We start from the raw sequence: 19,724 nt of genomic DNA, 5'->3' as shown, positions 1-19,724 counted from the left end.
ATCCGCCAGTACAGGGACTCTGCAGGACATACAGTCAGGTCCAAAAGTGAGACCACCAGTGGAAATGCTAACTTAAAGGGAAAGTTCACTTAAAAATAAAAATGTGCTGTTCATTTACTCACCCTCAAGCCATCAAGATGTTGGTGACTTTTTCTTCAGTTGAACGGTAAGGAAGATTTTGAGCTGAAACCTTGGTCCTTGGAGATTCATATAATGCAAGTCAATGGCTACAATCAGTTTGAGAGTCAAAGAAACATATACAGGCTAAATAAAACGAATAGCCGTGGCTTATGACAATACATTGAGGTCTTATGAAGCGAAATGATCCGTCTGTGCAAGATTTTTTACATCATTATTACCTGTAATCCACAGGGAGTCTTGAGCCCTTTAATACAAACGGTTTCATATCAAATAAATTAGTAGCATAACAATATGAGTGAAAATTGTATTTATTGAAACTAAAAATTGTTCCAAAAATGTTCTAAATATTAGTGATAGCTATATTTCCCTCTTCTTTCTTCTTTTTTTTTTTTACATCATAACTTAAAAACATTGCTAAGACTAACCTAAAACTAATTTCCAGATTTTAATTAAACACACACACATTACACTGTACAAACTGTATATTATATAACCCTAAACCTACCATCACACAAAACTTTCTGCATTTTTACATTTTTTAAAAAGCCATTAATTACTTTATTTTTAGTACCAGTTTTACAAATGAGGACGTCCCCAAAGGGAGGTTTTTGGTGATTTTGGGCACAAATTTCCCCCCAAAATATAGTTAAGGAGGTACACACACACACACTTTTGGCCTCAAACATTTGACCAAACAAACAAAAAACAATTAGAATATTTGATTTGTACAATTACTGCATTAAAAACAATGAAAAAAATGTGGGCATTCATTATTATAACCATGAGACTTCACACCACAAATCAATTATTCTGTGATACAAAAAAATGACCAGAACACAGAAGGATTCAAAACAATGATTTAATCACAGTCGTTACAAGCACCTGCAGTGCCAGCGAGAAACAATCACTTTGGACTCGTCTGTGTGTTTTGTACAAATGTAATCACAGTGCAGAAGCGCACAGCCCTGAACAATTCACAACCAACCAAAGAGCTCTGAACGAGGAGTCACCGGCTCACCACCAGGAGAAAACAACAGTGGGAAAAAAGGGTTGTAGGAAAGCCCTGTGGCAGAATAATAAATATAATAAAATCAACCAACAGATTTATATATACCAAAACATACCTTTTGCATACAAGAACAACAAAACATTGTCGTTTTCTATTAGTTGTATCCATTAAGAAAATTTTGACTTGAAGGTATCGTTCACTCAAAAATTTTTATTCCAAACCTGTATTAATTTTCATTCATAACATAAACAAGTTTAGTAGAATGTTCAAAAACATTTCCCCATACAATGAATGATGGTGGTGAACAGAGGCTGACAAGTTCCAAAAAAGGCACCATAAAAACATCACACAACTTTCAAGCTATTTTCCAAGTCCCCTTAAGCCGTTGTGTACAGAAAAGTCTGAAATTGAAATTGAAAATGCTCTGGAAATCTTGCTTGACACTCACGGTCACCATTCACCTTTATTGTATGGAAAAGAGCAGTTTGGACATTCTGCTTCAAATAACCCATTTTTTTATTCTAACAAAGGTTAAAATAAAATAAAACGGATTTCAAAAGACATGGGTGAGCAAACAGTGACAATTATCTCTTTAATGAGGCCATTAGTCTAGCGTTGCACATTGAGTGCTCTCGAATCATACAGGACTCGGTGGAGAACACTGCTGCAGGTCTAACCGGTGGTAGTGTGACGCTGTCAAGACTTCAAGTCAGCCTCAGTCTGGCCTAATCTGTCATATCTTGTCAGTTCTTCGATAAAAAAATGCCAGGTGAGAGCATTTCACAGTGAAGCAAATAACATTCAGCGCAGCAGCATCCATCTCAACCCTTCATAACCTTTGGTGTCAGAATGAAGCTTTGAGTGTAGATACCGAATCAGTAGCTAACGATGAACCGAGAGCTGGTGTCATTATGATAACGAGATCTCATGATCGAGACGACCCTACGGCCTCATTTACGTCTTTGTAAAGAGGCGAAGATAGTCCTGCAAACCTGATTAGCTGTATCAGCCTCTAGAGTGGAATTCATAAATTCAAAATGTTCTGCCCTGAAACATCATCTCTGATATCACGCATATCTGAGCGTCACATCCGCAGTGTCTGTAGGACGAGAGGGAGGGATGTGTTCTCCATTCGACACATTTCACACTGTTATTGCACAGTAAACAGGTCAAGCACACGCACACATGGCAACTCATCTACACACAGTCTGTTTTCAAAGCACACACACAAGTGGTAGTTAAAAAAGGTATTTGAGGAGTGTGATAAGGAGTGTGCGCACACGCACAGGAGGTGAGGACACAGTGGCAAAGCCGGGGTGGGCGGTACAGAAAGGCAGCCTGGCGTGAGATGGCATTGCCCAGCTCAGATCAGATCAGGGCTGGACTGGACCCGTGAGTGAGAGTGAGGAGAAGAGGATAGTGAATGTTCTCATCGTACACCTCCTTTCCCTCTCTCTGCATCTGGAAAACAAGATGCAAATGTTTAGGAAGTTGGGGAAAAGGCGGTACAAATGACGTTTTTGAATCAATAACTCACATGTTTGGATTGTTTCACAGTATTTATATAAACAAATGAAATAATAGTACTATATAAATATCTGGGCCAATGCCATGACACAGTCTATTACATTTTTTTATTAAAAAATTAAACATACAGTGACTTGAAAACACAACTAAATGACAAGCATATTTTTAATTTCTGAATTAAAAATCTTTTTGCCAGGTATGTCAGTGATTCTTTTAATGAGGCATTTTTATGTTATGATATCAGGACAGATCTGATATCATAAATAAATAAATAAATGCCTCATTAAAAAAAAATGCATTCCTGAAAACAAAACCTTTTTAATTAGTTTGGCATATTTCATGATCATTTCTCACAAAAAGCATTTCGACAAAATTGATTTGGAATAATATTAGAAAGCAGGGAGGCAAAATCATGAGGTGTGACCAACATGCAAAAACATGCAGAAAAAACAGGAAGTGATATGACCTTCATGACGAGATTAAAATTCAATGCCTTAAAATTATCAGAAATTTTGACGTTTTAATGACATGGCAAGGTTAGTTCAGGCAGTAAAATGTCATGTGGTGCGACTATCCAACTGTGTTATTTTAGTATTGTATATTTAATATTATAGTATTTATTCACATTTCGAATTGGCTTTTATTTTTATATTTTAATTTGAAACTTTTTGTAATTAACATTATTTGTGCTTTTGTCATTTTATTAGTAAAAAAAATAAAAATAATTCGATTTACTTTTTTAATTTAATTTTAATTTTAGCACTTCAACCTAAAAAATTTAATTAAAAAGATTGTTGTGGCAACTAACTGAAACAAGTTAGGGTTAAGATTAGATTATTCTAGATATCATCCAATATTTATACTTTATTTTATTTCAGCATTACAACACTGTTACCCCAAAACTTTATATTTATCAATTAATGATTCATGATAATTTCATTATCCAAAACTCTTAAAAAAATAGTATTTTGAATAGTAATTTTTTAAATAGTAAAGATTTGGGTTGATTGGGTCATTGACTCTACTGCTTTCATAAATGTTCTGACACATTAGAGGAAGAACATTTTATTTCATTTTAAAAAGAGTTTCTGGGATATGCCCTTCAATCTTCAGATATGCACTGCTAGAACTCCCTTTAACAAATAAGGACAAGTGGCAAGACTCCCACTAGCTGCTTCATAATGGCCCGCTTAGAGTAGAGGTGTCTGCAAAGTGAATGTCAGGCAGCTCTTGCTGCACAATCTGCCCTGTGGGTCTGCTTTTCTGCCAGCGTCTGAACTCTAGAGTTGTGGCAGTACACTCAGTGCGCTGCCAGTCTCTTCTGCCCCGGAGCGCAGCCCTGTCCCAAACAATCAGACACTCCGACAGCACTTAGAAAAACAAACACGCAGTTCATTTATGAAAATTAGACCCCTCCAAACAGCAAACACAGCTGACGTGCATGTATACTTTTCAGAGCGACTAAAATGTGCTGGAGAAGCGCAGAGTAGGTCACATACACAATCACTACCACAACTTTGTTATTATATTTGTGAGGTATTTTTAGATACAGAACACACCAACCCATCCGTCGTGTTATATCATTCCCATGTGAAATTAAAAGGCTTTTTCAGGCAGGGAATGTTATGACCAGTATTACTGAGTAGTATCTAAACTCCATTGGCTACAAGCAAAGAATAAACCATTACAAATGAACGTAAAATCTGTATAAACACCACTTGGATATTCCCACGTGGACACACTCTCTCATTCTGTCTTACTCTAACATTCACCTCATCCTCTCTGCGGCTTGAGATAAAATAAAAACAGATGCCCTTCATGTGCGTTATCTCTCTCTCCACCCCTCGACACAGCAGCCAATGTTTGAACCCGCGACCTCTCTGTAATCGGGGCAGCCAGCCGACCAACACTAAGCCCAATGCGAAGACCAACACATTCACACCAAGCCAGACAAGTGAGAGTGCAGGGCAATAGAGGGTGTGTTCAAATCACCTGACGGTACCCTGCAAAGTAGACTTCAAACCATAGGGAGCATAAATGTTTAGTCCAAAGGGAAACACTGCAAACAGTAATGGGAACAAGCGCACACTGATATATCACATGATTTAGAGAGGGACAATTTTCCCATTAGACATTGCACACCATCTTTTTATTGAGCTTAAAGGGATAGTTCACCCCAAAAAAATAATAATTCTGTCATCATTTAATGGTACTTACCCCTATGTTGTTCTAAACCTGTATGAGTTTCTTTCTTCTGTTGAACACAAAAGAAGATATTTTGAAGAATGTTGGTATCCAGACAGTTGACAGTAGCAATTTACTTTTTTTTTTTCTACTATGGAAGTCAATGGCTACCGTCAACTGTCTGGATACCAACATTCTTCAAAATATCTTGATAAATGATGATGACAGATTTTTCATTTGTGGGTGAACTATCCCTTTAATTCACCATAGGGTTTTACACAGTTGCAGGTATAAAGAAATGACTGTTAAATGCTATTATTATGAGCAAATATCACAAAATAGTTTACATAGAAGATATATAGTGTAAAATTAACATCACATTTATTAACATTTTTATTACAGTTATATTTGAGGATAATGAACTATATTAATTTTAAATATTAAACAGTGATTTATTCTCACTACACTCTCTACCGTTCAAAAGTTTGGGGTCGGTAAGATTTTTTTAAATGTTTTTGAAAGAAGTCTCTTATGATCACCAAGGTTGCATTAATTGGATCAAAAATATAGTAAAAACAATAATATTGTGAAAGATTATTACAATTTAAAATAACTGATCATTTATTTCGGTGAAATAACTCCAGTCTTCAGTGTCACATGATCCTTCAGAAATCATTCTAATATGCTGATTTGCTGCAATGTTGAAAACAATTGTGCTGCTTAACATTTTTATGGAAACAGCATATATACTGTTGTTCGTGTTTATCGTCATTGCGATATTGTTGTCTCCAGATATCCCCTTTTCAGAATCACTGTGTAGGGACCCTGTGAATTATAACACCGCCAGAGAGTGTGCACATGGAAGTTAGGATTGAGAAACAGAGAGAGACAGAGAGCGAGCGAATGAGAGAGACCAGAAGGAAAGTGAGCGAGCGAGAGAGGGAGCAATAAAAGTGTTAGAGAGTGATATAGCAAAGAAGCTTAGAAAGCGAGAAAGAGAGAGAGAGGAAGGGGAAAAAGGCAGCGAGCTTGCAAAGGTGAAAAGTTTAACAAGCAAAGCTGTTCCTCCTGATCACAGGCTGCTAATCAGCTTCATGGGTGGCTGGATAAATCGGCTCCTACTTTTTAATCGCGCGGCTGCCAAGATGCAAGTCATTTATTTTATTGCTGCTTTTCCCTCCCTCTCCTCTTTCCCCCTCAGCCTGCTTTCTGCAACGAGGAGAGCGAGAGGCGTTCTTTAGAAAGCACGGGATGAAACGGACAACCGGATGCTCGCTCTACAGGCTCCAGAAATGGATAGATTTGGGTGTTGAACGCGCAAGAGAGCAGATACGGCCAGACAGACAGCTGGAAGTTGGGGAGGATGTAGAGAGATTAAGTTAATACGTGTATGTATATGTGTGGGTGTGGACGGGGGATGTCTGAATTAAAATTCATGACTCCCTTCACAACCATTTGAGTAACAAGATTAAGATGGCCGAGTAGAAAATAGCTGCATTATCAGGCGGCTTGCAGTCCTCCAGCTGCTGGTGCTCTATTCCAGAACAGTGGGGATAAGAGGATAACACACAGCCCCCTCGCCACGTCCCCAAACCGCTGAGAGCCCCATCCGCGGCCGGCCCGGCCTGCACACGCGGGAGGGAGGAGATTTAGGGTCTTAAAGGAAACACTTCAATCTCCAAGACATCAGAGGCTGGCTGGAGGTGAGAAGCGACAGACGACCGTACGTGTAAGTCCGGGAGGGGCCCGTAGACGCTGCTATAATAGAACGCTGTGATTTGGGATTCTGAAGGAGGTGGGGCATGTGATCCATTGTCTGCCGTGCGTTTCTTTGTGCACTTCTTTCCGTACGTTCTAACCCAACGCGCGCTCGCAGGGGGCAGGGTGTTCATCAGAAGATAAGAAAGAGGAATTAATCACTTTGAGATATGATGAGGGCACTTCAGCTCGCCCCTCATATCACACACACAGCTGCGTGAACTGACGACAAACCGAGAGTAAAGACGCGAACAGGAGGGACTCTTGACTCAGCTATCTCGGCCCCTCGCTGCTCGTGTCATTATCCGCACAGAAACGCAGTAGGTGGTCTGGCTCAAAATGATCCCGTTAGACTTCAGGTGCATCGGGGCAACGCAATGACAAGTTGACTGCATTAGCTAGTTAGGTGTGTGCAAATGGGCAAGGGTGACACCGCTTTTTCTCATCTTTTTACAATACTTAAAGGTGCGATTTCACACGTTTTGCTGAAGACGTCCACCGCCGGTAGCTTCAACCGCATGGCCTCTCTGCAAACCTGCAGTGGTTCACAGGCAGAGAGGATTGATCCAGTTGGCTGAAAATAAAAATCACAACTCGTTCATTTAACTCTTTTGTGACGTTTAACAGGGGTTGGGCAAAATTCGGAATTTTAAGAATGGGATCCCCTTCCGTTTATGAGTGTGAACTGGAATTGAGTCGGCCACACCCTACAGGATGCTGAATTGAAATCTGAATTGGAATTACAGGAAACTGGATTCAAAAATATTCAACAGTTAATGGCATATAGGGAAATTAAGTTTAAGTAAAGTTGTTCTTCTATCATGGTCCAAAAAATTGGTTATTTAAAAAAATAAAATAAGTAGGACATAAATTAAGTACAAATTTCTATAGGTGACATTTGCAACAGATGCAAGCAAATCGATCACATTTAAAAGGTACTTAAGGTATAAGTAATTGGTTGTTATGCTTTTATGGCATCACAATGTTAGTCAATTGTTTCGCTTGACTCTGATTAAGAACTACTGTACACAAGACAAATGGAAATGGTACTGGTCATTTTCTGTCAGGAAATTATTTGTATATGTTTAGAGACATTTCTTTCCAAAACACAACATTAATGCAATGTGCAATTTAAAGGGGTGGTTGATTATGATTTCACTATTTTAACTTTAGTTAGTGTGTAATGTTGCTGTTTAAGCATAAACATCTGCAAAGTTATGAAGCTCAAAGTTCAAAGCAAAGGGAGATATTTGCTTTTAAAGAAATCGTTTTTTAAGGATTACAACAAACGGCTTGTAGGGACTACACAACATTCCTCCAGGGTTAAAATTGAATATGCTAATCAATGACTAGAAGATAACTACACATAAGCTACATAAATAACCCTTCAGAAATGTCCTGTTGCATTCTACATGTTGTCACTTCTTCTTGAGTCTCTCCATCTTTGTCTGACTCCGGTCTGAACATAAACATTGACATTTTCAGTGCATGTCTGTGTGAGGTAAAATGACACAAGCTGTTGTAGCTCCGCCCCCTGCGCTGAGAGCAGCAGCTCATTTGCATTTAAAGGGACAGACACAAAAACGGTGCGGTTTTGCTCACCCTCAAAAAGTGAAAACTTTAACATGCTATATAAAAATATCTGTGGGGTATTTTGAGCTAAAACTTCACATACACACTCTTATTTTACATCTTGTGAAAAGGGCTTTATACCACCCCTTTAAATTACAGGTAAAACACCTGTGAAAAATCACAGTAGGCTACACAAGCCCTATTTTTTACTGCCTTTGTGTACAGGCTTAAAACTTTCCACTTTAGTTATTGGTATTAGGTTTGTTCACACATATTAAGAAGAAAAAATTCATATGTACACCACAAATCTGCATTTCTGATTCTCTCGCTCTCTCCTTCTCCCCATTCAATTGATTCTCTAAATTCAAGCACTCTTTCCTCAGTAGCCACAACGACCCCTAAGAGTTTTTCTGCTATGTCCATCACTACAGAAGTAAAGTTCCAATCACTCAGCTCTTGAGTCCCGCTGACAGGCCCATTTATGCCTCAGGCATAGGCAGGGCTGCCACTGTTCGGCCTGTGGGGCATAATAGGTCCGCACAGCTTCTTCGGTAACCAAAAATGGCAGCCGTGGCTGGGTTATCGGTGCAAGTTAACCAGCTGGACAGCATTGCTGCTTTGACCTGGGAATGACATTTGTGCTTTCAGGCAGAGGGAAAGGAGTAGCACCATGCCCCACTCATTTAGGGTTTCTTAGAAAGACAGCTTTTGACTTTTAAGAGTCCATTTTGAGCTTAAGATACAGACTCCCTGTTCCTGTTCCTGCTGACATAGCATACTGTACTTCAATGAAACGTTCAAAATACAAATGTACTTCACGGAAAAAGGCGGTGGCAAATGCAGACAAACTTCATACTTTGTACACTTTAAAACACTTAACACACACTCACATACACAATAAAGCCACATATACATACTGCACACACCTTTAGGTGAAGGTCCCACAAGTGTGAGTCGTAGTTGTCATAGCGACACACTCTCAGGCCCGCGCTCTCTCCCAGTCTGCAGAATTCTGCCAGTGTGTCTCCTCTGGTAGGGGCAAATACAAGAGCGGTGCCCTAAAGTGACAAATCACAAACGTGCACAGTGTAGAGATACTTTACTAGTGTTTCACAAAGAACAAATTGTGCATCTGCTAACATCCAACGGTGAATGGAATTTCATCAAGTGCAACATCTTTGTTGATCCATTCTAATCAACCAATCAGATTTGAGGGACAAGTTTACAGTTTATGTCAAGTTTAGGCTTACAACCAGGGCTGGGTGCTTCTACATCAGTGTTATTCCTCTATCATTTACCTTTGATTTTCGGAATAAGTAATAGGTTAAGTTAGGTTTAGGACAACATTTTCTAAAAGGAGTGGAATGTTGTCTCATGATCAACAAAATATGGCAGACTTGGCAAAATCAAGGTGACAAAAAGTAAATGATAATATATGTTACAAGACCACATCAAAATACATTCTCAATAACCTAATACTGACACTACCTTACCTTAGATGAGTGATTCCTAGACATGGACAGTGAGATCATATAAATAATGTTTAATCAACCATACTTTACAATACACTGCACTCCTTTGCTAGGGATTATAGGTCAGAGATGTTTTTGCTAAATCAATACTCTTGCGTACAAATTGCTCTAATACTACTACTACTACTAACAATAACTATTATCATTGTTATCATGATTAATATTAGTAGTAGCAGCAGTACTACTAGTAGTATTAAAATACTGTTGTCCTGTTTGAATGTGCAGAAACAACTCTTTAAGGGTGCGTTCACACTTCTAGTTTGGTTCTCTCAGTTCTTTTTGTCTGGACCAAAAAAAAGAAAATGATACATTTATTCCTGCTTCGCTCAGCGCTCACATCTAAAGATACCAAACAAACAAAAAAGGCTTTATTACGTATATTTTGCAACAGAATTTACCAAACATCCGAAACAATGCTGCTTGCTGGGCTAAACGCCCTTGTTTGTATGTGCGTACATATGATGATAACTCATGAAGAGCTAATAAAATATATAAAGGAGTCAAAACAGCGGCAGGAATTCTTCCGTTGCACACATACGAAGATCTGCTGCAAGGAGATGGATTTTTCCAATGCCTGTGCTAAACTGTAATGGACGACGTAGCTTATATGACGAGAAAAAACAGGTGTGCTCGAGCATTTTGTCCTTTTTAGGGTCGCATCTTGTGACATCACATCCTGTTTTTGGTTCATTTAGATGTCTTCATTTGGAAGTGGACGGAGACCCATCTTTTCAGGGGTCTCGGTCTGCTTGTTTGGTGTGCACCAAGGTTCGGATGGCAACGTTCGCACTTATTCAAATGAAACACTAGCAGAGCAACGGCTAATTCGTTTTAATCGAACCGAACCTGCAAAGTGTGAACACACCCTAAAACACTGCTTTGTTTGTATGAATGGTCTGACTAGTCAATTTTTGAGTCCCTCAAATAAAAATGTGTGGTAGACTCTGGTAAGATTTTAGCGCAGGGGGCTGAGCTCTATTCTCCATCCGGCCCAGCTCGTCTCCACTGCATCTCAAAGCCCACACAGTGTACGTGGTGGTTTGCATCATTACATTCTATTTGATTTCTCCCAGGTATTATATTAGATAATAAACAAAAAGATTAAAGCTCACTTAATCCAATCAATGGCTGGAAGCGCATCCCCTCTCTTTATAGATCAACAAGCCCAGACCAACCAGGCAAGCTAAGAGGATTACCCAAAGGTTCAAAGTTTCTTTGAAATCCTTCGGTTTTAAATATTATTTCATATTTTGTTCATAATATTGCTTTAATTAAATGGGCACCAACACAAATGAAACAAACAACAGCTAATATGAGAACAGGATCATCTCAATACAACAGATGTTTTAATTTTTTCATAAGCTCTACACGGGTTGTACGCCGAAAGCACACACATACACAAACCCACATATTTACAGATGTGTTAATCAGCTCTGTATGCTGTCCGGATGGTCCACTGGCATTTTAGAATAACAAATTAGAGTCATTAAGAGGGAAATTAATTGGTTTCAATAAATCGGCTCAAAAATTTGGTCAGCAGTGCTATGGGGAAAAAAATCACAACAATAAATCTGTTTTACCCCCTTGTCATCTCTGCAAGAGGACTAGGAAAATTAGCATATTATTAAAAAGTTTTAACAATTACTAACAAGTTTCATCTTTTATTCTGTTTGTTATGTGGATTTCACATTAAAATCTTCATCATTTATTGCTGCGACTTTTCAAAGGATTTGTCTGTATGGATTTTGTTACAGACTTTAAACCTTAAAATATGAAAACCTCCAAAATAATACAAATATTTTATAAATTCCAAAAATATTTGAATTTTGAATAAATAAATAAATATTTATTTATTTATTTTTATTGACAAGCTAAACAGAGACGAGTAATCATAGACCATTCTTGGTATAAAATATCAAATGTGAAAAAAATCTATTTCATATGATTATTCTTTTAAAATAAAATTACTGTTTTATTAAGTATTATTAACTACTTTATTCTTAATAAAATTACGTTTCATTAGAAAATGACTGTTAATTTGAGTTGCGGTGGAAACGACAGAATTTAATGCATGATGCATGTTTGTCCCATTTATGACAGTAAACAAAATAAATAAACAACAAATTAAATAAATTGTGTTTTAAGGGAGATTAGTTGAAAACACCCACATATAATTCTTTTCTTGGCCTTACTTCACATACACTTACTCTCTGTCACACACACACACACACACACCACACACACACACACACACACACACACACACACACACACACACACACCACCCTCAACAAGACATCAAATATCAAAGTGGACACATGAAAAACCTTAAAGATAAATACAAATCCATTGTTATCATTGAAGTGTTTTTCATTTGCTGTACAGGGTCTTATATCAAGGGGGCATGAAAGAGGACTTGTGGGTCTTATGATTAGTGCAGAGCATAAAATAGATGAGATGACCCAATCTAAGTTGCACATAATAAGTATTAAAGTATTACATGATATTAATCCTGCCATTCCATTACTCGCTCAATCACTGCATGCCAACTAATTACTGAGAGTCCACACACACACACACACACACACTTACATCAGGTCGCAGTAATCTTCTTAGTGCATCAACCAGACTGCCTCTGTACTGGTCAAGGAACAGACTAAGAGAAAAAGAGAAAGACAGAGAAAGTAGAAAGATTAGAATGCATTGCAATGATAATGGTTCCAGATAAAGCAGCAGGTTATTTATTTTCATTGTTTGCGAATAAATCCTCCAGCATGGCGGAAAAAAAAACTATTTGTAGATGCAGATTCTCTTTTTCCCTCAGATGTGAACAAATCTTGTTTGAGTGGTGTGACAGCATTCAAATCAAATGTAAAACACACATGCTAGCAGAGATGAATGATCAGGGAAGTATCAGGTGGCGTTCACATAATACAAACTAATACGTGTGTGTGTTAAAACAAATGTATGCACACAATATGTAATAAAATGAAAATACACAATTTTATATATAAAATGCACGCGCGTTTGTGTTTTTGTGTTTTCATGTTTTATGGGGACTTTCCATAGACATAATGATTTTTATACTGTACAAACTGTATATTCTATCCCCTTACACTAACCCTACCCCTAAACCTACTCATCACAGAAAACTTTCTGCATTTTTACATTTTCAAATACATCATTTATATTATTTATAAGCTTTATAATAAAATGTTCACACAAGGGCAAGGATTTTGTATATTGCCATCTTTATGGGGACATTTTGTCTCATGCTTCCTATCCATGTATATAGTTCCAGACTGACTTTAGTGAACTTTTTACTAGCAAAAGAGTCCATTCACCTCTGACCCTGCTAAAAACACTGTTCTCCTTTGCTAGGGGTCAAAGGTCAGAGTTATGTTGATTAAACCATATTTGTGTGATCTCACTTGCCACGTCTAGCGGTCACGGGTGTGATGGCTCGAACAGTTTCATTAGCAGTTCAACTTTTGACCCTGTGTTTTGGGTTGAGTAGGTCAGTCCGGACAATAGAGGCTGAGTTTAGGGGTGAGAGTGCAGGAATGTTCGACTGGCTACATCGGCCTTGACAGGGTACGTCAAACAAAACCCTTTCGACTTCACCAATGGTACTTCCTCCTTTACTTCCATATATTGACCTGTCAGTGATGTAATACTTGCTTTCTTTTCATTCTCCTTTTATAAAAAGCATTTTCTGTTTATTAAAAGCTAATGACCATCTGCGACAGCACCTGCAGTAATCAGAGCCTTGCCCATGAGCCACAAGATTTGCTTGTTGGTACTGAGTCGTCATCCAAAACAGTGAAAACAACTGGAAAACAACTGACATTCAAATCCCTCTCTCTTGCCTGACCTGTGTGAACAGTGCATTCACAATGCTATACATAGAAGTGTGGTAGCATATTACAGAAGTACAGGACTCTAAACAAAACCATACATAGCAAACATGCATAGTAAGTAGGACTTGAAATATTTTTGACCGTGTTAATCTGAAGGTGGCAGTAGTAAGATTAAAATATGAATGGGTTGCCACTCTGACCCCATTTTAATACTTTATCTGACCTAATCCAGAGTGCATTAACTTAATCCCCACAATGAAACCTCAAGGATTCAGTGAAAGCAGATCAATGACTCACACAAATCATACCATCAGACTGTACATATATATATATATACACACACACACACACACACACACACACACACATATACACACATACACACACACACATATATATATATATATGTGTGTTTGTGTGTGTGTGTGTGTGTTGTACATATACATACATACATACATACACATATACATATATACATATATACACACACACATATATATATATACACACACACACACACACATATATATACACATATACACATATATATATATATATATATATATATACACACACACACACACACACACACACATATATATATATATATATATATATATATATATATATATATACACACACAAACTGTATATACATATACATGTGTGTGTATAGATAGATGGATAGATATGTCCATCTATATATATATATATATATATATATATATATATATATATATATATATATATATATATATATACACACACACACACACACACACACACACACACACACACAGTCTCTTTGTATATGAAGGATTTGAACTCTAATCATCAATAATATACACACACAACCTGCTAATTCTTTATTATATTCACAGTTTCAGAACAACACATACTAAAACCATGAATTAATAGGACAGTAAAACACAAATCGAAGTATGGGTATTATTTTATGTAAATAGATAAATAAAAAATTTCTTCATGTGTCTTGGGCACTTGATGGCTAGTTTTTAATCATCATCCTTTTTTTTTTATTACATTTGAATTTATTTTGAGAAATTATACTTTTTTTTTTTCCACAAAACATAAACTGCATTTAAACATTTCAGTCAAGTGTGTCAAAAATTGTAACTGGTATTAGCCCGAATCGCTAAATTCAGCTGAATGAAATTGACGACTGAAAAGCTTCAAACCTAGAAATCACAAACTACACAGAACTCAACATTGAAATGCTTTGAATGATGTGGTCAATTTATGTAAACTACATCTAAAAAATTGGCAAATTAAAGCATTTTCAGAGCTATTGGGAAAATGATTGACCGATCCCATTTCAGTGCTATTTTTTATATTAATGTGTTACTTTATCTTTTTCTGTGTACTATTATTAGCTAAAAGGGCTAAACAATGCAGCATGACAGGTGACACAAATAGGCTGAGGTGTTCTTAAAATACACAGATGTAAATCAATATTTCTTTCACTAACTCCACTAACCATGTCTTAAAAAAAGAAAAAAGAAATGATTGCACAAAATGAGCCGGCACTAGGAAGCTCAACTATGGGCAAGTAAGCCATAAAAAGGTGTGAAAGAAACCAGAAAAGAATAAACAGAGTAACTTAAAAACTAAAATAAATAAATAAACAAACATGCACAAACGCCTTTATCTCGGAATCCACACACACAGGAAGCTTAGAGGAAGCCGAGATCAGCTCTCTCGCAGCAAGGAGAACACTGCAGGAATTCACACCGTGTGTGTGTTTGTGTAGCAAAGCCCTTCCGCGTTCCGTGTGTGTATGTAAAGTGGTCTAAGCATAAACCAGGGACCACTAAAAAACATGCGCTCTCATTTTTGGTTCAGTTGCTGTGGGAGGTCACAAAACATAACAACTGCCGTTGCATAGACAGCAATGTTTCAATAAAGTATGTTTCCCCTCATGTCCACACACATCTTATTTAAATGTTGTCTAGTAAATGGAACAGACATGCTTACATTTTTACCTAAGGGACCAAAGGGAATCTCTCACACATACTGTATGGAGATTCACCTGTTAGTTTCATGTGCCTATTGCCATGGGAACTGCTGGAGGGATCAAGTGGAGGATACCGATGACCGATTCACTTATGGAGAATGGCTGACTGCTTCTTCACATACTTGACCCTAACCTGGTGTTACTGCGAATCCAACAAAGGATCTAAGTGATGGGATACACCATGTTTTTCCAGAGCGCCACAGCACTTTAAAACAGACTCCCTGCAAGCATGTTTGCATAGTGACTAGCTATATAAATGTGCTAAACCCAAATGGGTTACACTATATTTTAGACTTCCTTTAAAAAGTCACTAACACACAGTAAATACATTAATTATAAAGTCGCTAACATTAAAGGCCCACTGAAGTGCCTTGGAACGCGCAGCTTTGTATGATGCAATTTCCACAGAAACAGGAAGCTAAGGCCGGACATATTGAACGGCATATTAGTTTACCTCACAGACTGCAAGTCGTACTTGACAGCACCATGGAAGCGAATCCGAGCGCTGATGATACGTTGGATTCAATAGTAGAGGTGTGAATAAATTCTAGACATTTCATTCTTAACCATGAAACAACATATAGTTGGAAAACGGAATGAAACTTGAGCGTTTGAGCAACCGAACACACATCTCCGTGACGTGTCAACGGTCGCTTTGGCCAGGTGGCATTTATATCATAGGGGGTGGGACTTTAGATTCTAGAGAGCATTTGATTGGACAGAAGATGTGATGAGAAGCTGAAGTCAACGGTGATGTCATAAAAACCCGTGATTCATTTTAGCAGAAGTGAGAGACTGTAAGTTTTGAATGCTTATATCTCCTAAATGTGAATTTTGTCATTGTTTTGGAACACCCCAGCTTATTCATAACTGTAAGGCTAACATATTTATGCTAAAAGCTAAAAAAAACTTACATTTTGATTTCAGGGGGCCTTTAATGATCTGTTAAGCATTATTTATTAATAACAGTGTTACCAAGACATGACTGCTCATCAGTGAGGAAATACACTTTTAAACAAAACTGCACAAGTCAAGTAAAGAGCTGTGGGCCTTAAGTGCTAATTTCATGCTTTTGTCAACTCTTAGCATAGCTATAAAACAGTTTTCAGACAAGAATAGCATAGTCTTGACAAGACAAAGACGAGGTGAAACATAGGGCTGTCTTTTGGAAGAACTTTCTGCTATCATATCTGAGGCTACGTCTCTGTTTCTCTCTCTCTCTCTTCTCCTAGAGCGAGCGCCGCCGCATTATGTCCTACCTTTCTTGATGATTGTCTGAAAGACTATAATTAATCGGAGCAGAAGTGTGGCTGTTGACCTTTTCGCAGGTGATCGTCAGCATGGCTATGTTCGTTAATCGCCGAGCGATCACTCTCTTGACGACGGCAATTACAGATGACTTGCCAGCGCAAGCCACGGGGGGACAGCCAACGCGGCATGATTCATCCTCACATACGTTCTTCCACTTTCTCTCTCTCTCACATAGACACACACAGTATCTTCTTACTACACACAAATCAATCTCATGCTGGCCCTCTGCTGCACATTTTACCTGTGTATTAGCTGCCATTTGTCTGACATTAGAATAATAGTAGGCTGTACCAGGCTTTAGTGATCATCGCTAGAGAACACACAGGTATCATTATTCCCCGCCTCCATCAGCCTCACCACTTTGTGCTAGATAGCGACAATGCCAAAGAACATTCTGTTTAGAGCTGTGCCTATAACAATGTAATAACAATGTAATAAACTATAATAGTGTTAAGAGTTAAAATCTGATATATAAAAAGGTGTATGATTCGAAAATGTATATAATTAAAGTACTAATTAGGGTTATTATATCATGTAACGAGAGCAGGGACCATTACAAAAGAATCAGACATCCGATAAAATCCATTTTTCTGTACATTCGATAAGCAGATTTACTATAAATACATAAAACACTGCCAAACATTACATTACTGGTACACAATTTGACATGTATTGTTATGCATTAAAGGGGAAATTAAAATAACGTCCCAATTTACTCACTCTCATGCCATTTTAAACTTCTTTCTTCTGAAGAACACAAATAAGATATTTGCATTTCAATTTTTTTTATAAATGTTCTGAGGTCCACTTATAATGTTAGCAAAGTTTTAAACATAAAAAAAACATCCCAAACATTAGAATATGATATTTTCTACTTGAAATACTTGATATACATGCTGCACTCAAGACTACGAAGGAAACACCCACTGCTATGATTGAGTAACAGTGTTGCGTATTAAAATAAATTTCAACGTCCCTGCCATTAAACGTGGAATTGCTTTGAAAATTTTTGATGTTGAAAAATGGCAACTGGTGAAATTCAGCCATACATAAAGTTTAAGTACTTGGAGTTACCACAGTTTGGCCTATAGTTAGACGTTTTGGAAGCTTGGTTTTAATAAAATATGTTTTTGGATTAACAAGAAAGTTTTGAGTTCTGAAACTTGCAGGATATTACTTTATAGTACAATCAATGACCTCTTATAAGTTATTGGGCTCAAAAACAACACCCACATTGACTTTGTATAGACTAACAAATATATTACATGGAAGAAATAAATTCATACAGGTTTAGAGCATTTTTGGGTGGACTATCCCTTTAACAACTAAATTAACATGTAAATAAAAAGAAATAGTGTTCATCTTTGATCACATGATGCCTTCCTAAGCCGGATTTCCTAAATTGTCTAAAAATACACCATTCAATTAACATTATATTCTCTTGTATACATAATGAAGTCTGAATGTAGTAGTAAAATTTACACCCAAATTAGTGTAAAAGAATAGTGTTACAACACATTTACGCAGACAAAACAAAACAATGGTTCCACATGTTCAGGGCCTGGCTAATTGAAATGTTTGTATTGCTCCACAATCTCGCTCTCGCTCTCTTTCTCTCCTTGCACAGGCATAATTATTTGCAATTTGCCTAAGACATCCATTTGCTGGGACGCCAAGCATGAAAAAGAGGCAATTTCTGAAAAATGGAAATGCCTGGCGGAACTGGCGGAGGGGAAATAATGCAGTGCCATCCGCAAGCTGATGTCTGCCATCTGATAAGCGTTAGGGGCGCAGGAATATTAATGCCACATCACCGGGACACAAGGTGCACACTTTTATTAAGGGTGTAGACATATTGTGGCTGGAGATGCTAGTAAGGTGAGAGATATGATATTTATTTTGTAATAGCTGTAAGAATGGCTGGTTTGGAGAGATGTACAGAATTTCTTCATTTGCTCAGAATCAAGTGTTAGAAAAGCGGTTTGGACCGAAAGATCGGTTTTGGATTGTACGGGTGTCATGTTTAAGGTGACGGTGGATATCTGAAGAACTGACAGTTCAACAAAAGGGTCAACCTACCAGTCAGCGCACATCACCACGTCAAAGCGACCCTCCAGAGCGGACACATCAGCCTCATTGTCCCATCTCACCACCCTGAAAGAGGACAGAACCAGGGATGATAGCTGCGTCATAAAGCCTGTTGCACAATTTATCATTCATCCAAGACCCCCATAATAATGAAGCGTCCAGAGACATTTCACACACCTGACACTCGTTTTATTTGCGCCGTTGTCAGGCGCAATCGCCTTCTCTCTTTTCTTTAAGTGCTAGGGCCGGTTTCCAGGCAAGCAAATCTGATTATTAATTAGCCATTATTAACAGTCAGTAAACAAAAATTACGTCTTGTGGAAATACAATCTCCTCTCTCAGCGGGGGTCCGCACCGCTTATTCACTGACTTGAGAAAGCGAATCCACCCCCCCCCCCCCCCCCACCCCCTCAACCAATCACACGCGACCTTCACCCCACTCAAACCGCGCGCTCTGACAGGAAGCCTAATCTCTAAAGAAAACAATCAAAGTAATGCAGGCTAATTATACGTTTACTCTTTCACTTCATCAGCCCAGTGTAAATACACAGGGAGGGGGAAGTGTGCAGAGCAAGAGAGAAGAGAGGAGACGAGAGGGGGAGAGAGTGGTTAGATCACTGAGTGCCAAAATTACTTTTTAGGTGATAATGCATTTGCGTGATGGTGTGCACAGTGGATGAGCTGTGTTTTGGCAAATGTGAGAGAGGGGTG

General features: G+C 38.0%; 1 protein-coding gene across 1 annotated transcript in view; it reads right to left on the bottom strand.

Annotated features, from left to right (window-relative positions):
* Positions 1-534: 534 nt before the first annotated feature.
* camkmt (calmodulin-lysine N-methyltransferase) overlaps positions 535-19,724 on the bottom strand; it is a 99,889-nt gene continuing 80,699 nt past the window's right edge. Inside the window, exons 8-11 of the mRNA XM_084391706.1 lie at positions 19,005-19,079; positions 12,316-12,379; positions 9,118-9,249; positions 535-2,611 (exon numbers count right to left, since the gene is read on the bottom strand). Of these exons, the coding sequence (XP_084247832.1) occupies positions 2,519-2,611; positions 9,118-9,249; positions 12,316-12,379; positions 19,005-19,079 (364 nt within the window). The 3' untranslated portion in view covers positions 535-2,518. The remainder of the gene's footprint in view (positions 2,612-9,117; positions 9,250-12,315; positions 12,380-19,004; positions 19,080-19,724) is intronic.

The sequence above is a fragment of the Rutilus rutilus genome (genome assembly GCF_951802725.1).
Source record: "Rutilus rutilus genome assembly, chromosome: 20".
NCBI lineage: Eukaryota > Metazoa > Chordata > Actinopteri > Cypriniformes > Leuciscidae > Rutilus > Rutilus rutilus.
Note: the sequence above shows the minus strand (reverse complement) of the source record. Positions and strands in the feature narration are given on the sequence as shown.